Source organism: Erpetoichthys calabaricus, chromosome 18 (assembly GCF_900747795.2).
Source record: "Erpetoichthys calabaricus chromosome 18, fErpCal1.3, whole genome shotgun sequence".
Taxonomy (NCBI): domain Eukaryota; kingdom Metazoa; phylum Chordata; class Cladistia; order Polypteriformes; family Polypteridae; genus Erpetoichthys; species Erpetoichthys calabaricus.
In genome coordinates this window covers 8,327,972-8,355,929 of record NC_041411.2, presented here as the reverse complement: position 1 = coordinate 8,355,929, position 27,958 = coordinate 8,327,972, and the positions used below count along the sequence as shown (strand labels likewise).

General features: G+C 36.0%; 1 protein-coding gene across 2 annotated transcripts; it reads left to right on the top strand.

Annotated features, from left to right (window-relative positions):
- Positions 1 to 382: 382 nt before the first annotated feature.
- Positions 383 to 26,598, top strand: smpd4 (sphingomyelin phosphodiesterase 4). 2 transcript variants are annotated; one of them, XM_051921342.1, is made up of 21 exons: positions 383 to 517; positions 936 to 1,033; positions 4,187 to 4,255; positions 7,068 to 7,154; positions 8,268 to 8,404; positions 9,220 to 9,295; positions 10,039 to 10,141; positions 10,509 to 10,561; positions 11,846 to 11,997; positions 13,390 to 13,522; positions 15,386 to 15,457; positions 17,023 to 17,112; positions 20,018 to 20,166; positions 21,098 to 21,188; positions 22,088 to 22,188; positions 22,309 to 22,472; positions 22,944 to 23,149; positions 24,040 to 24,273; positions 24,954 to 25,085; positions 25,308 to 25,436; positions 25,640 to 26,598. In XM_051921342.1, exons 3-21 carry the CDS (start codon positions 4,217 to 4,219, stop codon positions 25,949 to 25,951), a joined length of 2,460 nt encoding a protein of 819 aa, XP_051777302.1. In that variant the 5' UTR covers positions 383 to 517; positions 936 to 1,033; positions 4,187 to 4,216; the 3' UTR covers positions 25,952 to 26,598. The 2 variants fall into 2 exon arrangements, with proteins under 2 accessions (XP_051777302.1, XP_028681357.1); XM_028825524.2 differs by lacking the exon at positions 936 to 1,033.
- Positions 26,599 to 27,958: the final 1,360 nt, after the last annotated feature.

Genomic DNA, 27,958 nt, shown 5'->3' with positions numbered 1-27,958 from the left:
TTTGAATTACATGTCTATTAGCAAAACCACACTCCAAATTGCCTAAAAGCCATAACTAACAAAATTACCAAAAATAACTCTTCTTTTACACATGGTTGTGGGTAGTACGTGCGTGTGCAGAAACAACACATGCACAACGAGTGTTCTTTCAAGCCCCGTGCTTGTAAATTAAACAGTCTGGTAGAAAGTTCCAAAATGTACCTGAAAACGAAGTTGTGTGTGTAATGTTGACCGTTAACATCTTTCTAAAGTTGACTGGCATCTTCTAGCCCGGTTTTAAATCACTTTTGAACGGCTTCACCAAACTGCAGACGCCGCCTGAGGGCGCCTTATTATAAAAGCGGGAACTTAAAAAGCCTCAGTGACGTCATCGCCACGCGCCGCCTCCCGGAGCAGTGCGGTAGATTGAAACCGCCAAATGCTGAAGTTGTTCATGTGTGTTTGTTCTAAGGACCTGGAGATTACATTAGGACTGGATGTGCAATTTTTAAATTTGTCGATAAACACGTTTAATCAGGTTAGTACACGACATCGGTACTTTAATTTGTGTGATATATTTTTCATGTTGTTGCGTTTGCACTGTTTTGTTTTCATGTTTTAAGTCACTGATGACGATCGCAATACTATACAGTAGTAGAATAAACTGTCCGGTACTTATTGTGTCCGTATAATATTTTTTTATGAGGACTAATGTTCATTTTTAACTGTCTGCTTCCCTGTTATTATTATTTATCTGGCTATTCTTGTCGCCTGTTAGCAAGAGAATCAAGGGCCGACAGCTGCATACGAATAACATTCATATGAATGTTAATAATGCTCGGGTTGTTATATTTGTTTATTTATACACACATAAGTTAAATGGATCGGGACAGAGCAGAAGTGGTGAGTTTGTGCGCTGGTAGGGCCCATGCAACACATGCAGCCTGTTTCCTCAGGGACTGTTTTGGGAGTAGCACTTGTGAACTTAAGTGATCTTAAGAAAGAAAGCGGAGTGGAATTGCGCTGGACAGCGGGGAGTGGATCAGAGAAGCAGGTAAGGGACCTCCTTTAGATGGCAGGTGTGCGTGTCTCTCCGCAGCGAATTCACAAGACGTCCTACAGTAATGGAGATTTCAGTAAGCCCGGCGTGGAAATCAGTTTGGACTCAGTGCCGTATGAATTGTTGATGTTCCGCTACCAGGATCACCGTTGACAGGAAAACGCAGCGTTTTATTTTTTTCTTGTTCATGAAGAGTAACGCGTTTTATTTTTTCGGATTAATGATGAGATGCGTAATCCTGAAATGCGGCAGAGTTGCTTTATGCATGAATTTAATTAGTCAGTTTAGACAGAACTGCATTTGGGGAAATTTTGTATTTCTATGAAGCTGTTAAATACATATACTGTACATACACGAACACACACACACATGGCCGTAAGGAGCCCAGAGTTTAGGTCCTGGGTCCTCCCCGAATGGAGTTTGCATGTTCTCCCCATGTCTGCGTGGGTTTTCTCTGGGTGCTCGAGTTTCCTCCCACTGTTCAAAAACATGCAGGTTTGGTGAATTGGCGACGATTAATTGGCATGGGTGTGTGTTAGCCCAGCGATGGACTTGTGCCCTGCCCAGGGTTTGTTCGTGCCTTGAGTCCTGTACGAACTGGAATAGGCTCCAGCACCTCCCGTGACCCTGGACCAGATTATTAAATGACGTAACACACACATATTTTATAATTCACATTCAATAACCTACAACAGAGTGAAAAACGTATGGCTTGGCAGTCACAGGGAGGCATTTTCCAGGCATATTACTATTAGTATAAAGGAGCCCCAGTCGTGTTTCCTGACACATTTCTTCTGAATAATTCGTTGGCCAAAAGCCCTCAGCGTTGACATGTCAGAGAGAGGACGTGCAGTCATGACACTCAGTTTTGTTTTAATTCTGTGCTTCTCTACCACCAGCAGGGGGTCAAGAGTGTATCCCACAACTGAGCCAGCTCTTTTAATTAATTTGTGGATCCTCTTGATTTGCTGTTACCAGTTCAGCCCACCACAGCTTAGAAAAATTACATTTAGGTGATAGAAAAGAGAGGAGACAATTCTGTCGATCTAGCTTATTTGTTTAGCTAATAGCTAAGCTGCCCCAGTATCTGAGCCTGTTTTGATTATTTGACTTCTGGGGAAGAAAAACACTCCCTACTTAATACACAAGTGAAGAAGAAGGAAAAGCAACATACTGTACTTATTCAGTAAGGAAAACCTACAAATAAAAGTTCCATGGTGGTGCAGAGAGACAGGAATGTATCTTGTATGTCCTCAAATATGTGATTTGTTGTTTAGTTGAAAGAATTCAGTGGGATCTTCTTCATCAAGCGCCTTTGGGGATTTTGAAGACCTGGATTAGGTCACCACACAGTCTCCTCTGCTCAAGACTAAGCAGGTTTAATTCTCGGAGGATGGCACTTTTTAGAGGACTCTTCAAGAGACTGACAGTCAGATGAAATGTAGCTCAGTCATTCAACAAGAGAATTACCCGAAACACACAAAGCAAGTATGTGTTATATTGGTTGAAGAAAATACATTTTCAAGATTTGGTGTGGCTGAAGTCCAGGTCCCTCCTTTCTTTGAAGGCAGAATTTCGTTGTACTGACATATTTCCTATGCACACCTAGGCAGGTAGGATTTTCAGCTTCCAAGTATAAGAACATGGCCCCTGGTGGATGCTGTCTGTTTTGTAACAATGCGTTGACAACTAATCTTTGTCACTAGCATGCGAGACTGAGCAACCATAACAGGAAACATCTTGTTACAGATATTCCTGATTAACCTAAAAACAAAATTAGAAGCCAAAATGGCATTTATTGTACATTTCATGCAGGACATTAGATATTGTATAACTGCAATAAAATAATTTTGTAAAATTTTATTTTAATGGAAACATTGATTCTTAAATACGTAATCGTGAAGTGCACTGGACTTCCAAAGACTTTTTCATGAGACTATTTATTTTATATATAAATTTGCTCAGAGTAGGCATGGTTAGGAGTTCTCTTAAATTTGTGACATATCAAAAAGTAAATAATTTGATTCCTTAAAACTGTGTGAATTACCTTCTTTATTGTTTAAAAAGAAAGGCGTCATTAAAAGCAAACAATTAATTGATTTTCAGAAATGATAACAGAAAGCTTCAAAGAACATTATATTTAAAATGTTACAACAGAGAGGTTCTTTCATAGCCCGAATTTCTTGTATTCTTAGAGTCATGGAGTTGAAACAGAAACCCTGACAATCTTTAAGGAGTATATGGATGAGATATTGGGACGGTTTGGCCATTAACTTAACAAACGAGCGACAAATGGACTGCATGGTCTCCTCATTTGTCAGGTTTCTTATGTTCTGTTCTTGAGTTCTTTCACCAGTCGGAGCCGCTCTGTCAGACAGCTGAAAAAGGCACAGCAGCAGGTAGATTAATGTCAATTAAAACCCAAGAAGTTTATTTCATTTTTCTTTACCACTTTAGATGGGTAGCAAAATAATAGGCACATTATTCTGCTCTACGTGAAAATCATTTGTTGTAGTTAATTTTGAATATTTCACTGATCTTTGACCACTTTTAGTACATATTAAACTTAGTCTTTAAATTAAGTTTTATTTGACTAGTGTTAATGTGTATAAACAACAAATGTATATATTTTATCCATAATTAATGATGGTTTGTTTCCAGTCTGTAACGATGAAGTGTCTGTTATCTTTTTATGCAGACTAAAGTAAGTATTACATATAAAAAAACTCAAGTTTGTAGACCTATTAGACCCTAAAGTTCTTTCTATTACTGGCTTCTTTGCTTTTCTTGCGTGTATCCAAAATGGAGTGCTTTGTTGCTGTCAGCCTTGTTTTAGCTTTAATACTATTCCTTCTTCACTGTTTAAATCATAGAGTAAAACATAATGAGGCATTTGTTCTGTTTAAAAAATATTTATTAACTATTCTGCCATATTATCAGAGGCAGCATGCAAATCTGTATTGGCATTGAACATTATTTGTTGATTTAAACTGTAGTTTTTGTCAGTTAATAAGTACATAAAAAAAAATTCTTTGCATTTATATAGTGCTTTTCTCACTACTCAAAGCGCTCAAATACATAGAATGGTGGTGTATCCTTATGCCAAATTGTTACATAAATATGACATATTTTGTTTTTATTTTACAGCTTAGCCTGTGTGTTTAAAGGGGGGCAGCCATGGCTAGCCTTCCTTTACAGCAGCCAAGCTTTCTTTTGGTAAGTTTTATTGAATTAGTTTTTTAATAATGTGTAAAAATAGAAGCTTACTGTCTCATTAATTTCATTTATTTGAGTCTTACATTCAAAGCTACATGCAAAAGATGATGGAACAACTGTTTTTGCATTCATACGCCCAGAAATGGTAGCAGGTTACAGTTATCCCAGGTAGAAGTGAATGCAGCCGTTCCACTAATGTAAATGTGAAGCATTTTACTAGGTAAGTTTAAAATTCAGCCAAGGGTACAGGGTTCCATTGCTCAGAAGCTATTCTGCTCATTCTCAGCAATGATGGGTGTATATTCTATAAGGAGGAAAATAAAAATAGGTTTACTGTTGGATGGGATATCAGGCAGTACAAGTGGGGGAACTGGTTAGCACTGTTCCCTCACAGCTACAAAATCCTGGGTTCAAATCCTCCTGGGCATTATGTGTGCAATGTTTTTACAATCTCCTTATGTTTGCAACATTTTTTCCCCAGGTTTCCTCCCCAGAGAGGTTAATGATGTGTTAACTGGTGAACAAAATTATGCTTGTATGATTGAATGGCGTAGTGTTGCGTGCACACTCTCTGTTATAAGCTGGCCAGATTTGTTTCCCACATTGCATTTATGGCTCTTGGGATAGGCAGCAGAACCATGTTCAGTGGGTTAGAAGATGGATGGGAAATGGGAAAGCCATTCAAGATGATATATACATACATGTATGCATGCTTTCAGTTTGGAATTTACACTATCAGAAGCATCATGCAGAGGACCTGTAGAACATTTCAGGTGGTCCACAGTACTGTGTGCCATCATGAAAAACTTTGTGGAAATTTTCAGTGAAGGCATACATCCAGGAGATGGATGTAACTACTTATGGAACACAAGTAGCAAACAGTACATCATCATTAAGAAGAAGAAGGTGCAAAGTACAACTCGGATCTTGCCTAGATCATATATATTGTGAATTTTCCCCTTGGGGGATTAATAAAGTATCAATCAATCAATCATATAGTGCCTTTCACATCTCTCCAACCATCCAGTATGCCATTTTTCCTAATGTGGGTATCTGTTTAATGTGTAGAAGGAATATCAGTATCAGTATGCTGCTGCTGGAGTATGTGAATTTCCCATTGGGGATTAATAATCTATCTATCTCTTTCTTATAGTGCCGTTCCTATATCTATCTATCTATCTAGATCATGCTGTCCCAACAAGCAGAATGACAAAGCATCTCGGAAAGGTTACTGGTCATTGTTTGATTTGCATGTGACAACAATGTCATATGCTTTGATGTAAAACATCTTAATGATTTGGTGGCCAAGTGAGAAATTGGACTGTGGTGAGAGGACACCAAAATGTAACCTTTTGGCTGGAATATAAAATAGTACATCTAGTGAATGACCATACCATCCAATGAACACCATTCCTGCAATGTAATGACCATACCATCCAATGAACACCATTCCTGCAATTATCGGTGCTTCTCTTTAACTGGGACTGGAATACCTGTCAGGGTAGAAGAGAGATGATTGATGATAAGAAATACAGGCAAAATACTTAAGAAAAGATATTCCTGAGCTAGGAAGTGAAAAATGGAAAAATAACTTACCATTCGATAAGGCAGTGATCCCAACCACACCACCAAAGCTAACACAGAGTGACTGAAAGACAAGTAGGTGAAAGTCCAAGTAAATTACGTACAGGCCAACCCATCTAAACTTTGACTGTGCGTGAAAATGGCTATAATTTAGCAAAGTACTTCACTGAGTATGTTTATTTACTACCTCTTTATGTATTTATTTATGGCTAGAGCTTCTGTAAAAAGCCAATTTCCCCCTGGGGACGAATAAATTCCTGTCTGTCTGTCTATCAGTCAGTTAATTCAGGATTATTTTCTTATCCAATTCAGCTATTCTTTTTAATTTTTTTTCATAAAGTTTGCTTTCTTTTTTTCACTTCTTAGTTGCAGCATACACTTTGTTAATGAAAGCAGTCCATTTTTTTTGTTGTCTTTTTGGATTTTGTGACATTTTTGAATTGCTGTAAAAGATTTTCTACATATTGCTTAATTTATAGAAAGCCACATCACAGTTGGATGACATCTAAAAGAATTAGAAATTCCTGGGAAAAGAATGAGACACGACCGCTAATGTTTCCGTATCATCAAAACTTGATAAGACTAATTGAAGTTACTTGCATGAAGTGAACGGACGCTTGTCTCTCTTCTCCTGCAATCTTGGTTGTTTTGTAGCCTTGATTTTTGCAGTTGTAGAATGTGTAATTTTGTGCGTCTTGTGTAAATTTCCTCCAAATACTATTCATTTTCTTACATATCTTAACAATGTGAAAGCAATGTTCATTAAAGACTGTCAATTTCTTCAAACAAATGTGGGTGTCAGCATGAGTTTTACCTATTGTAGACTTGGGTCCTATCCACAGCCAGTCCCTGCTATGTTCTTGATTTTACCAAGGCGGGCACAGTCTTCTCATGACCCTGTTTAAAAAAACCAAAAAGTGGGTAAAGAAAATCAATTGATGATCATATTTAAGGTTTGTAGGTCAGTAAGCTATGAGAGACAGGACAGTTTATTGCATTGCAGTAGTATTTGAAGTTGCACTTTATTCTATGCAATGAAATGCTATGGTGACTTCTGTGTCTGTTGTGTTAAGACCACTGTGTGGTGTTCCCTGCATTCTGTTTACCTGGTTATGTTGTGCATATGTTCTTGTATGTTTACTGTTATTTAACAATTTTATGCTGTTATGTAATTATTCAGAGAAAGGTTTAGTTGACAAATTTTTTTTTCTTCTCTTATCTTCCTTAGGCCAATCTTAAAGCAGATTACATAAATAAACCTTTTATCCAGCGTTGTCAAGAACTGGCAAAACTAATTGATGATTACCCAGCTAAGGTAATAATAATCAAACACACAAGTGTTCAAACAATATGTCGCAATACAAAATAACTGCCAGTTGAAGACGTTCTGTGCTTTTTAACAGCAGACCAGCAACAAAATACAGTTTGCTAGCATATTGATTAGTAGAAATACTTTTGTGTAGGATTTTGATTTAGTGCTTTCTATGCCAAAATTAAGAATAAATCACAATTTTTTTTTTTTTACTTTTTATATTGCAGAGTTATGTGTATTAACCATTTGTTACAAAAACTATTTTTAGAATGTGTCTTCTATGCATTTATGCTTGTGAAATTGTTTTGGTTTTTTTTTTTAATTTTGTTACATCACAACTGGAGCGAAGTGTTTTGCTTTTATTTTAATATTTAAATTTAGCATTTTGAAAAGTGTAAATTGCTTCCACAGTAAGCTCCGTTATCAGTTCTCCTCAATTTAAAACTAAGGGATGTCTGCTGTAGTAAGTGCCCCTGCAGATGGTTTACTAATGAAATGGCACTCGTTATGTTGTCTATGGATTTTGTTTTCCCCCTAATGGAATTAACATTTTAGAAATTCATGTAGTTCTGTTGCATTTAGGTGGTATTTCAATAGTAATTTCTTTTGGACAGAATGTAAATGCATCTGAAACTTCATTATAATAATGTCATTTAAAGATATTATTATTAAAGAATTGCATTCATAATTTGAATTATGTAAATACTGAGTGCATAAATTGGCCACTTTTTGGAAGTTAATATATTTTAACGTCAACAGAACCAAGTAGTAAAATAAAATAAAAACCCTGCATTTGCAAGATGGACCATGAAGCACCTTCTCTGGTCTCCATTTTGTCGGATGATAAATGGAACAGAAATGTCCAGAGCCCAGTAGTGTTATTAACCTACAAAACATGCAGCATCTGTAGCAGTGTAGCTAGAAAATGTAATGACAATGAAGTATGTGTTCCAATGTGTTAAATTGTATTATTGTCTGGGTGTTAAATTGTATTATTGTCTGGTAATACAGTACTGTACATATATTTTTACAATCTGTATTTAATACACTAACACAATTATTAAATATAATAAATTTTTAAAAATCAATATATAATGATCATGTTTAATATTGCAGGAACTTCACCTCATTTTTCCTTGGCTTGTGGAAAGTGTGCTGGGCAGTTTGGATGGTACAGTTGTTGGTTGGAATTTGCGCTTCCTACATTCAAGAATGAATGAGTACAATACAGCAATGGAATTTTTAAGTCCAAGGTGGTGTTTATTGCATTGTGTTTGTGTGTAATTTCTTCACGGTATATAATATGCAATTTGTTGTTCATGTAAATTTTAATTGCTTTGTAATATGCTCTGCCTGTATTGGTCAACACTAGAGGGAATGCATGCCTCTTGCATTTTGAAATTTTCATAACCCGCACAAACATTACACTTTTATAAGACATCAATAGACAGATTGTTCATCTCTCTGCATTGTGGCATAATAAGACCCTTTGATAGGCTGGTAAAATTACTTGTTAATATGAAGAGAGCTATATCTAGATGATCTGCTGTGGCAACCCCTAACGGGAGCAGCCGAAAGAAGAAGATGATGAAGAGAGCTATGTCTGACTTAAGTCACCTCTGACTGTTCATATTGAATAGATGAATAACCACTGCACTATAATCATTAACACCAGAAGAAGCCTTTCTTAAGGTCTTGTTATTTAACAGTAAATGATTCATTTTTGCAGTACCTAAACTAAAGTGTCATCAGGCATTCTTTTTTAAAAGTTTTTTAAAAGTTATAACTAACATGCCAAATTTTATTTCACATGACAATCCTGACTTCTCCAAATCAATCAAAGAATCAGTTTTTATTCTATGTCACCATAAGGAGTATTCCAGCAGTTTGTTTAAAATACATATACTGTAACATTCAGCCTCGCGAGCTCCTCATCTTGTTAGTTTAGAGTAAGAGTAAGGTTCTTTCAGTTAATATGTGGCTGCTTAAAACTTTCCTTTTAATTTTTCAAATATTATTATTTATTATTATTAAAATTAATTATTACTCATTATTTTTGTTTCCACAGCGGCCCAATGATGAAACTGATTTACAAACTGCATGCTGAAGACTATAAATATGAGTTTCCAATCTCCTACCTCCCTGTAAGACTAACAAGTGTATTTTCTTTTTCTGTGAACATTTTGCAGTTCAGTAACAGGGTCAAAGTGAGGTTCTTGTGTTACTATCAAAATTGATTTTTTTTATTTTTTTTATTGTCTAAGTATTTCAGTAGTAGTAAGGTGAATGTACCATGTTAACCATTTTGGTTGCAGTGAGAACTGAAGCAAAATTACACGTTTTATTGGCTAATAAGAAAGATTATAATATGCAAGCTTTCGAGGCAACTCAGGTCTCTTCTTCAGGCAAGATGTCATACTTGGCTGTTGCCTTTATTCAAGGCGACTTACAACATTTATGATACAATTGATTACATTTCTTTTTGATTTTCCAATTGAAGCACAGGCAGGTCAAGTGACTTGCTCTTGGTCACTCAGTGTCAGTAGTGAGATTTGAACCCACAATCTCAGGGTTTGAGGTCCAAAGTTAACCACTACACCACACTGTCTGCTTCCTGCACTTTAGGGACAGCTTCTTTCCCCTCTGAACACTCGGCAGCCTGATCTTATGTGCCCTGTACTGTATCATACCATACCGTACCCACCTGCCGGTGTATGTCTAATTCTTAAGTATGTAACATGTGTACCTCCATCTGCACTCTTTATCTCACTACTGTTCAATACACAACATGTATGTCTGCAAAGATAATTAACTGGAATAAGTCATACATTGATAAAAAAATAAAATCTGTTAATTCATTAAAATATGTTTGTGTTTGCTTCATTAGGGGCCAGTGAAAGCCTGCTTCCAAGAGGGTGTCTTACCAGATTGTCCACTGTTCCACGTCAAGTCCCAGTTCCCTGTTTCAGGCCTTCTTAGTCTCTCACTAAGTATCCTTTCTGGTGCATTTTATTTACTTTTATGTTTTAACCTGTAATTCAGACATGAAGTTAGCAGCATTAATGCAGGCTACATTCTTGTCTTTATGTTCAAATGTGTTTGTATGTATGGAATGGCAGCGTTACCATTGCTGTGCACTTTTCCAGTGTCAGTTGGGCAAAAACAGATTTATTTTAATTATAGGCAAATACACTCTGATGGTGTATGTGGCTTTAATTTATTAATTTGGTCAAACTGCCTTATGGCATTTTAAAAGGTCAGGTAGCACTTTCAACGTTTGGATATAAAATCACATCTCATTTCTTTATTCATAGAATGCCTTTTGTATCCCATCTACGTTTTCTTAACAAATCCCAGATCCATTTCAGTATTACATGATTAATTTTGCTGCATGTCTCATTGCACAAAGAGTGAGTGTCATTTTTGTTATTCAAAAGAAATTCTTTCAGAATTCTGAGCTTAGAATAGAGCTTTAACTTTGATTTCCCAGTGTGTTTTGAAGATTTTTCTACTGGTGCAACATTTTACTCTTGTACATCTGAAATCTTTAGATTAGGCTAACTTGTTGACTCTATTGGGTGTATGTGCCCTGTGAAGGACTGGAATCCTGATGATGTTCACTTCCATTGACCATTTTTTATTTTTTTTGCTGCCTAGTTTACTATGTCTTAAGTTTTAAAATTTCATCTTAACCAATATTAGCTGTGATTTCATGTTTTTGATATTTCTAACATTAAATTGATTTAAAAATGTAGCCAAGGCACGACTAGTGTGTATAATGGCTGTTTCTGTTTGAAATGACTGATTTTTAATGTATTATTCACATGTGGCTGCAAAGCCGCATTTTTCAAGAGGAGTTCCTTCAGTGTCCTATTGGTAAACTCCCTTAGCTTATCCTTCATTGATCATGTTTAAATGCTAATTGGTTATTAGAGAAACCTTTCTAACTGCATTAGCACCATAGAAACCTATTTTACCATCCACTTTGGTTACAAAGTACTGACATTCCTAAAGTTCAGTTTTGGCATCAAAAATGGCTAAAATGAGTCTGCACATTTTTTTCCCCTCAACTCTTGTAACCAAATAATTGTTTACAACTCCAACTGCACAGCCCTGGCTATTTGTTATTGCACTGTCTGAGGTGTATTACATTGTTGCAGGATTATTGCCATAATTCTAATGCTTAGACAGGTTTTTCCAGTCTCCTGGTTTCCTACTTAATTTGTCATCTAAAATAGATTGCATGAGCACACCTTATGATATTCGGTGATTAGCTGTTACAAGTACAGGAGTGGAATTCATCAAGGTTGTCATGTGAACAATTGACCCCAAGTCTGTCAGTAGTGCAGAAAGTGACTTCATCAGTTTAGCAGCTGTATTTAAGTGAATGCGTGAAGTGTTAAAATATTTTATGAAAACTGCTTAACTTTAGTGAGATTTCATTTTGTATACTGATTTATCAAAACCACCAGATACTCTGATCTAAGTAACCACAATGTGCTGTTACATAACTATAGCATATAAATTTAAATTTATGTAATTAAAAAAATTATTGTTTAACACTGTCTGAACAACTTTATTGCCAACTCTTTTCTGAACAACGGTAATAATAATAGTAATGATTTTGAATCATATCTGATCTTAGATATGTAATGACAGTTATATTTTGTAAGATCATTTTTTTCTATTTGTAGAATTACCCTATGGCCCAGTATGTACCCTACTCTGAAAATGCTTATTTTGTATTGGTTGATGTTTACCTGAAGTTCTTCTTGCCCTTGGAGGGGAATGTCCCACCATCTCTTATTACAGATGTCAGAGGAACTGTTTCACCACCAGCCCCAAGGTCAAGATCGTTTAAAAAACACATTCTAAATATAATAGCTAGATCTGATGGAATGTCTTTTTTATTAATATAAAATTCTTTAACCGTTTCTGGCAATATGAAAGTAATGATAAAGTGCACCCTTCTTATGCTTTTTAGTTTCCTAATTTGATTTTTGTGGTTGTAAATTTGGGTCTCATCTAGATTTCATGGAATATCTCATTTATGTCTATATACTCCTACCCTAATTTACAGATACAATTCATTCCTATAAATTAGTTCCGAAGGTGAGAGTTTAGATACGGTAACAAGTAGACTATTATTATTAATTCCTACAGGATAAATTCTAATCTGTTCTATACCAAAATGTTGGTCTGTTCATTAGAACGCTACGCCAGGCTGTTGCTTTATCTGCTTTATCACTGGTATGTGATAGCGCTTGACTTTAATCCCATTCTTCACCATGGTTGATTGGATTTAAATAAGGAAATTAACCTTGGTTGATTGGTGACATTGGATAGATTCAATATAAATGTGTAGGTGTGTAGTTAAATGTGCCTTGTGTGCAGTGTCTTCACCATAGACTCAGCCCTTAACTCAGAGTTGGACTGAGGATGTTTTAGAATGGATACTTTGACTCAACTGGACAAAGGGTTTCTACTTCCCTTCCCATAATGACCTCACTGCCATGGCTGAATAATGCTCTGTGTAGAATACGGGGAAAGAGAGGTTCTGCAAAAATTATATAATGTATGTTTGAAGCTATATCGTGCATACTTTTTACTGTTTTTGTCAACGTATTAAAATGAATATTGTACTTCTAGAGAAAGTCTAGAGAAGAGTCAGTAAACCTTTACAGTGACCTCAGGGTAAAAGCTCTGAGGAAAGATAGATAGCACTAGATCTGTTCATCTTCATTAAGAAGTGGTAGGATGGATGGATGGAATGTGAAAATAATGAATTAAATAGATATCCAGTATTTTACTGATTAAAGTGCATTTCATACCAATGTTAGAAAATATTTATTTACACCGAGAAATGTGGATATATTGTGTGGAAAAACAAAGTTTAGATGGTATTTGAAAGATCCCATCTTAACATTTTCTTAAGCTTGGTACTTGGTAAAGGTAATAACAAGTTGTACTCGTCTCAATTACATTTACCCGACAAGAACTTGGTTTTCTTGTACGCATTTAATCATCAAATTGTAGCAAAAATTAAAAGTTATTGCCCGAACCCAAAGTTGCCCAAAGGTTTCCTGCGACAAATTTGAATTTTGGTTGGTGTCTAATTAGTTGGTCTAGCTATTAGTGCCACTGGAATTATGCATCCAACATAATTCAAATATCATACCTTTTAGATCAAGCATTTGTTTGTGTTTTATATGTCTTGCATGTCTTGTTTGCTTTACAGGTCGCCTACTGTGTCATTTACTGGCTATGGTGTCCACCACACTAGTCTCCTTAAAAGACACATTTCTCACCAACCTTCTGTTAATGCTGATCCTGCCGCACAAGAAATCTGGAGGTCTGAAACTCTTCTACAGGTAAGGCAAACTGAGCACTGGGTATAAATTACACTCACTGGAGCTTAACAGAAGATCCTGGAATGTTTGCCATGTTAAATTCAGTTAGCACAACATATTTTATTAGTTAGGTTTGATGCCGACAGTCTTTGACCCATATCTGAACTTTTCAGTTTAGTTTCTAATTTGCATGTTTTTATAAGCAGTGAAGTGTAATTTTTATTATATTGTGTATTTATTCTTTCTTTCAAGTTTTTTTTTTTTGGCATAGAAAAATAGTTTAAAAAGTCCCATCTAAAACTGTAATCCCTGTGTCTGCCCCACGGTCTTCCCCCAGTTATCAATCCAAAGTGCATCTCCTGTGGGAGACGCTCAGGGTATCCTTGTCCTCATCCTGTCATGGGGAGTGAGTCAAGTAACTTCCACAGGACTTCATTATGCCTGCTTGTACTTGTAGTCTCGTTTTTTTTTTGGTTTTTTTTTCGCTTTCACTCCAGGTTAGTGACCATAGATAAGGTATGGGATCTAGAATGATTTATAAATTGAATGCTTTGTTTATGGAAGTGTAGTAGCTTCTGCTGACCCACCACAGTGTGGTACAGTGCCCATAATAATGCTGCATTACTATTTTGTTGGTCAGTCTCCTGCACCGCTACCTTCATGCATGAAAAAGACCTTACAGTGCTTAAACTTGATTCAGGGAAGCTGGCCAAACCTTACCTTCAAAAACAAGAGTCTTGACCTCCACATTTGGAGATGCTAATCTTCCTCCCAAGTGTATTACGATCAGCTGCACAGTTTATATGCACGTCAAATCATTGACTGATAAGGCCCTGAGGACACCTTCAGATGCAGTTTGTTAGGTTACCAAACTGAATGCTTAACAGCTTTACCTGAAAATCATAATCTTCTTCTATAATACGCTACCATGGCTGTTCGTTTGTCTGTCCAGCTCGCAAACCGTTTCACCTATTGACTTGAAATTTGGTACATATATACTACGTGACGTCTACTATCCGCTTTTGGGGCGATGATTTTATTACTCTTTCTATTTTTATTTTATTGTAGAATCAACTCTCGGCAGCAGGGCAGCTGTGCGACGCATGCGTACGGGCGCCATTCTCATTCCCTACCACCTTCGCTAATCATTATTGAGCCAGATTGAAGACTTAAGTGCCAGATTAAGTGAAAAATCAAAGAAAACGTACTAAGTAATTGCAACGCAAAAACTAACTTAATCAGTTTTAATGCGAAAAGATGCCGACGAAAGGAGAAGCAGCAGGCCGCTAGGGTGGAGTAAATAAGAGCTGCTCAGGAAGCAGCAAGCGCATCAACCTCTGAGCAAACGAATGCTAAATGTACAGAGAAAGAGGATGAAAACTAGGAATGCTCAAGTCAAGTGTATTCACTGCACGTTATCATGCAGTACGCCGTTACTGGTATTGTATATTAAGAGCTGTGTGTAATACAGCATTAGAGCAGGATAGAGATTCACAAGATTGATCTTGTGACTTTAAGAATCAACGGTTGAATTGTTTGAATGAAAAATAACAATTATTCAGAACAATTGAATTATTTATCTAAGCCTATACTGTACAGCGGAACATGTAATGTAATAGTAATAATGATTGTTTTTTTTAAATAACAAAATTTTTGGGTGAATATCCACCTGCTATAATGTACTCATTTTAATGGAACATTTTTATATTTCTCCCATATTGCAAATTGGCAAAATGTTATGTTAAGTTGTAATTTTTAACAGCACAAATTATCATAAAAAATATTTTCCCTTCACAGGCTGTGATCTGATTGCAAACATGACTCTGGTTTTATCACACTCTACTTTTTATTAATTTTTTCCCCATATTATGCATATTTTATTAGGTATTTGTGGAAATGTGGCTTCACCATTATTCCTTGGAAATGTACCAGAAAATGCAGTCACCCCAGGTGAAGGTAAACAATGCATGCCTTTGCTTTCTGTATAGTTCAGCATACCTTTGATGCTTTGGACTGGTTTTGCTACTTCACTGCTTTAAAAATGCTGGCCTTTAATCGATGAAGCTTGAAAATAATACATCTGCTTCTTGCTTCCATTGTGCTCTATTGCAAGTGTAACGGTTTTGTTAGTTTCTTCCTTATTTTTGTCTTATTATCTTAAAATCTGACTCTAATAAATAAATCAAATACTTTTTGGTACTTGTCACTCTCTGTTTCTGCAAATAACTATTCTTTTTTCTGATTCTTGTAATAGCTTAGTAACATTAAAATTTATTATTCTATATGAATGTGTTGTATTGTAAAAATGTTAAAATTGACTAATTTTTTTACCACCAAAACACTGAATTAAATCATTAGTTTTGCACGTGGATATCTCCATATCCTTGTTTTTACCTTTCAATTTTGGCAAACCTAACAGCCACCACTGTCTGAAAATCGTCCTGTATTTGGTCTGCAGCTTGGAAAGGTATTTGCATACATTTTTAAAAGTTCACCGTGGTGTCGTTAAGATAAATGTCATCAACAGCTGGCAGCAAATTCAAATTATGTGATATATCAACATTATTATTGCATACTGTTGCACAAATATTTGTTCCTTCTTGATAAAGGGTTTTATATTTAAAAGGAGATAATAAGAGGTATCATATTGCGGACAGCACCTGATGACATGTAAAGAAATCTCCATTTTCTCTCTCAAGTTTTATTTCTTAATTCATCATGTTACATGAATTTCTTTGGAGATCATTTTAGTCGTGCACATGTTTTGTAATAACGCTCACTTTCCATAGTTGTTCTTGTGTCCATGTACTTTGTCTGTCCTTTGTCGAATGTTGGCTTCTGCTGAGCTTTGTGGCTGTGGGCATGGAAATTGTTCTTTGGCACTAGGACCATTTGTTTATGGGCTTGACGTGCTAACACATAATATTTATTTGATTATGCTCCGCATTATTGATCCTTAAATGTTTTGCCTCATCCTCATGCTTGCACTGCCTGTTTTTAATTGTTAAACATTTTTGTTATGTGAAAAATTGAAATGATGATGGGTATACCCTTTATTTAGTAAAGAATTCACTCTTTATGAAAATTTTATCAGTTAACACTATTTAACATTTTCTTAACATTTTTCAAAACTCAATTTAATAAAAAGCTACTAATGTTTATATTTATTAGTGAAATAATTGTTTCCAAAAAAAAACATTTAAAAAGCATCTTTTTGAATTTGCATTATTGTGCAAGTTTAAACATGATTTTAAAAAAAGTACATTTCATTTTGAAACATTGAGTACCATATGTAAATTCCCTAAAAAATTAAGTGGAATCATAAGTTTGCATTAATGTCAGCATGTTATTTTTTTCCTTCTTCTTTTAGAGGATATAGCATATATATTCTTTTTCATTCCTTATTCTTCCCAATCTGTCTATCATTCTCACTACTTTTGTATTTCCTTCTCCACCTTTTCTCTCTTTCCCATGTGCTGTTTGTTTGTTTGTTTTTTGTTTTGTTTTGTTTTGTTTCTCAGCTGGAGGTGCTCCAGTACCGACTTGGTATTTCCAGTATGCACTGCAGCACTACTGCCCAGCCTGGCTATGGGACCATCCTCACATATCAAGTACTTTTATCTTTTCATTTTAACATTACTAACTGGGGTGAGGGAGCAATGCTGATGAACCAATTTGCCACATTCTGCAGATTTCTGCGATCATTTAGGTCACCAGTTCAGGAATATACTTGAGACTGTGAAGAAAGTCTGTTGCATTGATGGTGTTCATTATCACAATGTAGCCCTTGCAGTATGACACATCACCATAAGTGTACCACTTCTCTTAACATTTCACAGTGACTGCTGCTTTAGTTTTCGACTGTGCTTTTAGTGAACAATTAAACTGTTATTTCCTGTCCTGTTACTATTGTCTGAAACACTGTGGATGTTATTGATATAAGAGAGAAACAGGAGTAGAATGCATTTCACAAATTGGTTACAGTAGTTAGAAAATAAAAAAAAATCTTCCTTATGAGTTACTGAGTGTTCTTTCTATATAATACACTAACGTGGCTGTTTGTTTGTCTGTCCAGGATGTTAAATCACCTCTACCTCACAAACCATTTGACCGATTGACCTGAAATTTGGTACACATATACTATGACATCTACGATCTGCTTTCAGGGTGATGATTGACCTCTAAAGTTATTCCGCTTTTTATTTTTTTGTAGAATCAACTCTCGGCCAGCGCCGTCACTTTCCCTACCTCTTCATATCTTAAATCATTCTTAAGGCAGATTGAAGACTTAAGTGCCAGTTTAAGTAAAAAATTAAGGAAAACGTACTAAGTAATTCCAACACAAACACTGACTTAATCAGTGTTAACGCGAACAGATGCCGACGAAAGAAGAGAAGAAATGGGCCACTAGGGTGGAGAAAAGAAGAGCTGCTCAGGCGCATCAACCTCTTAGCAAACGAATGCTAAAACAAACAGAGAAGGAGAATGAAAACTAGGAATGCTCAAGCCAAGTGTATGCACTGCACGTTAATTGTGCATTGTGCCGTTACTGGTAGAAATATGATCTGTAACCAGCCGTACTACCCTATTTTAGCCGGGTTGAAGTTTAAGTAATCGACATTGACCTCAACATTAATATTTGCAGTGCATCATCTATTGGAATAATATAGGAATAAAATGCAATGCATTTGTCATTCCAACAGATGGTGCATCACAAACATTTGTTGTAATAGAATGCATTACTGCAAACGTTTGTGATCCGTCATCTGTTGGAATAACAAAACATAGTAGCCAGACATCCTTTTATTAATGTGGATAGGTTACAGACGGTGTTTTAATTGGGTGATTGCATTTTTAGCTACATAGGAGGGGTGTTGCAATAATTCTTAGACTTTCACGAAAAAAATAAGGCAAAAGCTTTTTCCTCGATGAAAGCTTTTTTTTTTTTTTTTTGATCACCTCAACAGCGCATCAATGTACTTTTTCATGTGCTTGATCCAACTGTCGAAGCAAGCAAGCAGCAACATCACTTTGTGTGAAGTTTTCAAGTTGCTTGTTCACCACACCAATCAATTCATCATGCGTCGCAAAACGTTTTACACGGAGAGGGTTTTTTGGTGGTTTTTTTTTTTTTTTTTTTGAGACCACCAGAAATCACAAGGCACTAAATTTGATGAATAAGTAGGAAGTTTATCTGTGTGAATGGCAGATTTCTCCAAAGTTTCAATGGTCAGTTTTTCTGTGTACGCTGGTGCATTGTCACGGTGGAGAAATATTCATAAGGTGGCATGAGTGACCCCCACTCTTCTCACTCTCCCCCCGGTGTACCACTTGCCATGTCATCCTGTGAGTAAGGGTTTCTTTTTGTTTCTCTTTTTATTAAACTTGGGAAAGAGTAAACATGATCTCCAATTGTTGTGAGCATGGTGGCAGCTCACTAAGAACTAAAGGCTAAGGACTTTTACAACACCCCTCATATTGCACTTTCAGTAATGTTTATTAGCCATTGAAAAAGTTCTGCTTCTCTTACCCGTGCTGCTGAACAGGTACTGCATCCAAGAGACCTTGGCCGTCTTTGAAAAGTCACAGTAGAATTAACATTGATTTAAAATTATATTGATATGGGACCTTAACTTAATTTGCAGTGGGGAACGGGTTTCTATCTTTCACCTTTCTTGTATATCTTCATTATTTGTCTTACTGTATGGCTACATATATCATATTAAAAAAATGAACAGCACTAATGCAATGGACTCCAATAAACAACTGCAGAGAGTAAGGAAGATAAAAAGCTTGGGTGCTCAGAATTACTTTTATTATATAAGCTGCATTTTCATGTTGGAGTGTTCTGGTCTGTTGGAAATAATAGACACAATAAATAATCATGTGGTTTCTTTTTATGTCATTTGAATATTTTGTTAAATTCTTCTACCTTTTTCATTGTTTGTGTCTTTCTCATTTGTATTTGTTTAATAACACATGTTGGTGTTGTCCAAGCCAAATTATTCAAGCTGCCCACCAAAATGCGTAGCTTGAAGGTGAACCTTTCATTGATTTTTTTTACCACGAGGAAGGGTACTAAACCATCCAATTGTTTCATTGGTCATTTATTTGGATTTGTTCACATTTAATATAGTCATCTTTGAATGAAAGATGTGCTTGGCTTATTTTTAATTATCCATTAGTGGTAAAAAATTTCTAAATATCTTCAGAGAATCAAAAAAAACTTTTAATTCATTTATATATGGGATTTCTGGGGCTTTTTAAGTCTCACACTGAAATGCTTTTATCTTAAAGGTAATCTTTGCATTCACTACCAAGGCAGAAACACAGTTGTCTGTTTGATTAAAGGCTTTACTTGGTTTAAAATGAAATGACTAATCTAAAACAAATTGCAGGGTGGCTGCTGGTGTGGTTAAGTCTAGTGGAACTTACATGATGTAGCTCTCATCTGTGTATACTGATTTAGTGGTCAGTTATAATATGTTAGTCAATTTTATAATTCTCTAATTACAGGAACCGTTTAGACCTACAGAAGAGCATATGTTGCTTGTCCGGCTCTTGGTGAAACATCTCCATGCCTTTTCAAACAGTTTAAGGCCTGAACTTATCTCATCATCTCCTTCTGCACATTCACACGCCAGCCCCCTGGAAGAATTTAAAAGGTCAGAGCATTCAATGCCATTTAATGATATGACCTGTGTAGAAATACTACGTATGTGTTGCACTAAGAGTGAGTGTTTAAAGGCAGACATATAAGCATTGTATGGAATTTAACTTTATTAATATCATGTATTAAAACTTCCTTATTTGCCCAGTTAAAAAAAAAAAAAGCCTTTTAAACTTATTTTTTTTTTGTGAGATTTTGTTTAATCATTTTGGCAACTGTCTTGGACACCTGTTGTTAATAAAGAAAGTGCATTTCATGTAATGAAAATATTAAGTCTTTCATTTTTAAACTAGAACGTTTAAAGTTTGTTTTTTAAGTTTGTACTCCAATCATATCTTAGAAAATACATAGTCTGAATCATTAATATGAAGTTGTGTGTGTGTGTTTGTATTTGCCCACATTCCCTTCCATCATCCTTTCACTGTTTTAATATACATTAAATTTAATATACTTCTGAAACTCCCTTATGATAGGGCTGTCAAATGTCTTTGAACAAGGCAGACAGTCTGTGAAGGAGTGAACAGACAGTCTCTCAGAGGAGGACATTGTTAGTGTTACGCACCTTAAACTGTTCTATATCTCTGTGAGCATACAGATCTCGCGATGATCCACAAAACCACTTGGTTTAAATATTTCACTGAAAAAATGAAAAATCCTACCTTAGACCCAGTAATTGCAAAACATCACTGCAGAGCCGTTCATGGGATCATGGTTGGCATGGCCCTGGGCCTGTTATTAATAAGCTTCCCCATATTGACAGGCTGGTGTTTATCAAGTGACCTGTAAAATTTTCACAAGAAAGTTTAGTATTTGTATGACCGAAATGCAAATCACACATTTAACTCTCATTACTGTTTTAATTGTTACATGCTAGCTTTGTATAATGTTAACACTGCTTTCATGTTTGTTTTTGGTGTCCTTTATAGGGTCGTCATACCAAGATTTGTTCAACAGAAGCTGTATGTGTTTCTCCAGCACTGCTTTGGACATTGGCCTCTTGATGCATCTTTTAGAGTTGTATGTATTTTTGATGCTTCTCTTAAATATTCATTCAAGCAAAATCGTAGTGTTAACAATAAAATAAAAAAAAATAAATAAAGGATTGTTACAAGCATGTGGACAATTCTAACTTAAAACTTCTAAATCTGATAATTAAATTTTGCGATCCCCACTCCTACAGAAGTATATGCTTAGTAAATTGGATTGTTATTCAAACTTGTTTTGGAAGGACAGTCACTAACACACACATTAAAATAAGGAAAATGAGTATAAGATAAACCCAAAGTACTTCTGAACCTACATGGCTGTCCACTGACATGTCCCATTGCTGGGCAAGTCCTTGTCTCATAAATCCACCCATTTTTTAATTTTTGTGTTCTTGTACAAGATATTCAGCCTTCATAAGTGAGAACTTCCCGGGTCCTCCCTGTGTGAAGAGCGCATTGAGTAGTGAGAAAAGCGCTATATAAATGTAAAGAATTATTATTATTAGAAGTGACAGTCATAGTGGTCAAACAATGAAAAATAAGAATGTGTAGGTTTTTATTAATGCTGTTACAGATCAATATCGTAAATCATGTGGTAGGAATAAAAAATGACATGAAAGTAGCCTGATTTTCTTTGCTTTAAATAAATTTGTAAAATACTGGAAGTTAGCCTTTTTTTTTTTTTTTAATCAGCACCTCATGACACTATTTTGGTTAATATCTCTTTGAGTTAGGCTGTCTGGATTCTGTTGTACATTTTCTAAATTAACATACTTAAGCCTCCTTAATCCAGCTCTGGCTGACTCGACATTTCTTAGCAGTGCACACTTGCACAGACCCAGATCCACTTTGGAGCAATGTGTAAACTTTAAAGGGATGCAGGCAATTCAAGAATATTTTTCATGATCTGTCGTTAATAAATTTTTGCAGGTTTTAGAAACTTGGCTTAGTTACGTGCAGCCATGGAGATACACTCCAGAGAAATTGCTTCCACAAGTGGACCCTCAGGACCGGACAGTTCCAGAGAAATGGTAAAGTGTGCTAATAAAAAATACCAGTTTCCCATCTACAGTATATCTGCTGACACAAGTTACTGTGTTTGTCTGAAGTAGATTGGTTGTTTGATTATTTCTATTTTTTCCTCCCAATAGGGCTGTTTTTGTCCAGGAAAATTTGTTAATGTACGCACGGCTATTTCAAGGTTTCTTAAACCGAGCTCTCCGTACAGATCTTGTAAATCCAAAAAATGCTCAGATGGTCTTTAGAGTGGCCAAGGTGTTTTCCCAAACTAATCTACCTGAAATGATTCAAAAAGGTAACTACCATTCTAATCATTATAAATTTAATTTTCAGAAACTAATACAACAGATTTGCACATAAGAATATTTTGGAGCAAGAGGCAAGATGGAATTTGGTTACAATATTGTGTATCTCAAACTGTAATACATTCAAAGACACCTGTGTCTCGTCTAAAATAAGCCACAGTGAAACACTGAAGTTGTATTTTTCAGAGTAGGAGATTAACATTACAAGTTAGAAGACATTCAGCCAGTATACTTAGCTGTAGGGTAAACATGGCACCGAACCATTGAGATGTGCAAATGAATTCAGAGAAGGAATAAAATACATTCAAGCAGCAAAGAATGTGCAACAATTTCAATTTCTATTTTCTTTACCAAAACATAGGAATACTGTTTCACTATAACACACACAAATAGATTGTTTGTTGCTCTGTAGAACAAAGAAAATAAAACATCAGTAAAAATATCTTATCTTATTTCATTAGCTGAGCTGCTGTTTTTGGAGCAGGAGCATGTACCTCATCACCGCCAACACCGACTCCTCATGTCGCCCACTCTTGGAGGCAGCTTTCTATCTAATCGACAGTCTGCCATCACAGATTCTGTCTTCAAGGTGAAGAGCCACGTGTACAGCTTGGAAGGACAGGACAGCCAATACAAAGAAATGTTTGGAATAGAAGTGCGCACCTCTGTGAGTAGTATACAGCTTGGAATAATAAAGCTTACTGGTCCTGTTAAGATTAAGATGCCTAAACGTTCAAAACACAAGTTAGAAGCGGTACTGCCCCCATTTGGTGGCAGGAAAAAAGCCCCCGTCTGTCTCATTCATGCCTCAGACCAAATGTGCTATTCTTCTAAAAAATGCCTGCTTATGGATAGATGAGTAAACACACATTTAATGTGTTTATAGATGATGCTAGACATAGACATGTATAGACATATATATATATAAATATAAAATATATTACTGTCCGGTCAGCCATCTATTGCTAGGAAAATCAGTCGAGTATTTAGCATCAGCCAGCCAATATTTCAGACATTGCCTTTCATAGCGATAAACATGTTGCTAGTTATCCTAATTTAGTTGATATGAAGAATCCTGTTCAAGTCTGGACATCTTTTGCATGAAAGTCTGATGATAGGCTAACAGTCCCAGATGATCTCATCCTTTTCTACGAGCTGCTTTAGGGGGGTATGGAAGCATGTCACAGTGGTGTACACCGAGTAGTTACTTACACTTGCTGTTTATTTTGAATAAAAATTAAATCTATAGTTGTTGAGTCTATAAAGTTCTGGATAATTTAGTGTCTGTCTGGTATACTACAGTGTAGACAAACACTGCCCCTTACCCTTCATCCTATACACCTTAGACTAGAACTCTAGCATCCGGTCATTTCAGTTGCAGAAATACTCTAGATGATTTTCTACCATTAACTTTATTAGTGAACTTGGAAAGGATTGGAGAAAAGGGAGAAGTATCACTCTAGGTCAGTTATATTTATGTAATAGTATTTGCAGCTTTGTTTTATTGTTAAGTTACATTTTCATAAACTGTTTTGAACTTCTCTTTTCTCCCACTAGGTGCTTCGACTTGCCCACCTAATAGTCCAAGCAAAGCAAACAGCTAAGTCTATATCGGATTACTCTGCTGAGGCAAATGCAAACCAGTCCTTCTTTTCTTGGCTTGGGTTTGGTTCTCCTGATTTAAACACATCATATACTGGAAATGACATGGATGACATTGGCCTGGACAGCATAAAGAAGACAGATGAATACCTTGACAAAACTCTCTCTTATCTCTGCCAGATATTTAGGGTGTGTTCCCAGCATTATTTATTGTATTTCTTTTTAATCATGTTATGGTTTAGTAATAAAATTACCAGTGTAATCTTTATGTAGCAACTTGTGAAGTGAACCCTATTATAATTTTTTTTTAACAAAGAAGACAGTAAACTGACGGTATTGCGAGTATTGTATGGAGAGAAGATGAAATGTCTCTGCTGCACTCCAGAAAAGAGCCCTGTATTAAATATGGTTTGAGCATTGACACTGAAGGTGCGTCTCAGATGGGCATCAGTGGATGGTTTTGTAAGGAAATGTCATAATTGCCATCAAAAGGAAAGCAGATGGGCTTTGAAATCATGAAAGGACCTTCTATCCTTTGCAGAGCTGTGTGATCTGCTGCCTAAGAGCTGGAGGCTTGAAGGTTGAGGCATTATATTTACATATTTGTGTGTTACTTCCAAAGACATAATATGGTGGGTAAAGCTATCTAGACTGTCTTCAGATGTCAAATATAAGTTACAAAATTTTGGTCCTTTCTGATGCAAAGTTTAAAACAAATTGTTAATTGTGTGAACAAACTTGGTTGTATTGTCATTGTGTAATTTATTACAATAAAGGATCGGTGTACCTGATGTTTGTGTATTAATCAATTCTGTAAGTAAGCATAAATTTTATTCTCTTTTTTTTTTTTTTTTTTTTTTTTTTTGTAGCTAAATGCTGCACAGCTAACACAACTGACCACAAGTTCTGCCCTGAAGCCAGACGAAATGAGAACAAAGCAGCTACCTGACTGTGTGCAAGGAGAGAATGGTTTAGAGCTAACAGACTTGGGCCGACTGCAGGTACAGTAGGCATTAACCAGTCCAAACAAAGGTGGCTTATGCGACACAGACATTCCTTAAACATGCTAAGATCACACTGCCCTTTTATATTTTAAAGACTCAAGAAAAAGTAGGCTTTAACACCACACTAGCAGTACATGTTTTGTTGTTGATTGTCCTGTCATTCACTACACAATAGTAACAGTCAAGAGCAAAATAAATAAAGTACTTTCTGCTTTTTAGATGATCAATGGACTGCGTAAATTTGACATTACCTATCAAGGTGATCCTGAATTGCAGCCAATAAGAAGTTACGAAAATGCATTTCTGGTGCGCTTCCTATTTCAGGTGTCCTCTCTAATCAATAACCGCGTAAGTCCCATTTTAAAATAAAAGCAGTGTTTCATCTCGCTCTTTAGGGATTATGTTTGTCTTTTAGGGTGATTATTAAGTTTGACGCATTACCTTTTCTATATATTATTTAATTTTGCTATTTATTATTTGAAATTTTTGGGAGGTTGTAATTGATGGCTTTAAAAATGTTATGTATAGAATTGTTTGGTTTTGTTTTTCAGTTTGCCAGAGAGATGAATTCCATATGTGCTAGACGGAGCTTTGCTGGCCGCCTTGCTCGACACTACTTAACCAATACTTGTGTCTCTGCTACAAACCGAAGTCCTGGGACGGTACCAAGTGACCATCGACCTCGCATTAGCCTGCGATTTCTTGGAAGTTACCGCAACTTACTTTCTTTATTTTTGCTTTTTGTTGTGGCTTCCTTTTTCTCCATCAGTCCACCAACATGTCTGCTGGGGATACTAGCCCTTTTTCTTTTTCATGGTATCATCAAGGTTTTGTTTTCTGATAATCAGACAAGTTATCGGTAAGATGGTATGTGTTTCTTATTGTCAGACTCTAAACCTTTTGTAGTTTTCTACATTTTGTAAGGCTTGCACCTGATTTAAAATTTTGTTGCATTTTTAAAGTAAACAGGCATCATTAATCGAGATACAGAGCTACTTCCATGCATCCAATGTTCACATATTTTCATTTTTGTAAATATATTGATACCAAATACTCCGAATTTTGTTTTAAACAAGGTCCTCCTTCTGTCTAAAGATGCAATTTTCAAATCATAGTTAAGTTGAATTAAAAAGGCTTGTTTTTAAAATCCAAGCTGGTTCCATGTTGTTCAGACAGTTTGTGAAATAAATCCTTAAAATATTAATGTGGGTACTATGGGCTAAGATAGAAATTGGCTCAGCGAACAGTAGAAAGCCTCACTTTGTATAAATACTCAAAACTTTTTTTTTTTTTTTTTTTTTAATTAGTTTCTAAAGAGATGATTTCATCAATTTTGTAAATAAATGTTTTATACAAGGAACTTTTTGTGTCTGTGATATTGCATAGTAGTAAACCTTTTTAAGTCTTTTAGAAATCGAATAATCAGACGGTCATCTGGTGTAGCCTTTCTTCAGGTTTCTGCTTTGGAGCAACTAAACCGAGAATTCAATTCTTTTTGGAGTTTTCCTTTCAGATTTATACAGAGAAAGTGTGGATAACTGCAATTTGATTTATAACTCTATGCTCCTCAGAGATTCAATGAGATCGGTCGTGCGTGCCCTCATACAGATTCTCCGTAAAACATTCAATTGAGTTTTAAACTTGGTAGGCCATCTAGCTTTTTTTCTTTTTTGTTACTGTCTCCTCTTTCAAAATCTAGTACTGCCACTTCTGCCCCATAAGATTGGGCTTTTGGTTAATTTGGATCAATTTTTAACTCGCCAAGTTGGCACCTTGTTTCCAAACAGATGAGCTTAACGTGACATTCTCAAAAGTTTTGGACTTTAAACCCGGAGGTTGAAGGTTCAGCTCCCATTACTGACACTGTTTGACCGTGAGCATTGTCATTCACCTGCCAGTGCTCCAATTAGAAAAGAACAAAAATAATGGAACCAGTTGCATCTACTGCATGTTGTAAGTTGCCTTTAGTATGGGTGTTGGTCAAATAAGTAATAAACAGTAATGATTTTGTACAATGGCTCAGTCCATTGGGTCAAGCCCATTGCCAACAGGCCTGTGACATGTTTTTGTGTTGAGCCACCACATGATTTTCACTAGAAATGCACCGACCACCAAATAAGGTTCCAGCTCCAGTAGTTTCCAACTATCAGCAGGTTCTAGTGCTACATGTGATTGACGGCTAAGCTAATGTTACACATTACACAAGTTTTTGTCATAGTGTCTGTCAGATTTGCCAATTCTGGTTGATGTCTCATGTCAAATTACATGACTGAACAGTTGTGTGAGACCAGAGAGTGCTACCCGACAGATCTGGTGCTGTAGGAAGGGGTTAACAGATTCAGCAGCTTTCATTCTGTTTTAGTACATAAAACATTAGACATCAGACAGGCGTGTTTCACTTAAAGCAAAGTGCTTGCCTCACTGACCAAAAAGAAACTCGAACCTGTTAGTTTTTATCCTAGCCAGTTGCAGACTACATGGTTTAAGTTGTTGGGTATGTCACATTAGCTGATCGTCTTGACAGGAGTGTGCTACCAACCACCTCTGAATGGCTAAGGTTATGTACAGTAAATGAAGGCTTTGACTGCAGATTGCTAGGAAAACTGTTTAATGTGACACGGCCAACTTGCTTCATGCTCACTTTCTTGACCAATTTCCCTACACAGTTTGCCATAAGAAACACTAAAACCCTGATAACTTTGCCAAGGTTGTCGTTAGCCACATTTATTGCTTCACCTGTGCATTTTACACCATAATCTTTTAGTTAAGATCTAGGTTTTGGTTCTAGTGGTTTACAACTAATCACATGGCAAACTGACACAGCCTTTAGTATTTTCTGTACATAAAGATATTCTATGCATTACTGTCAG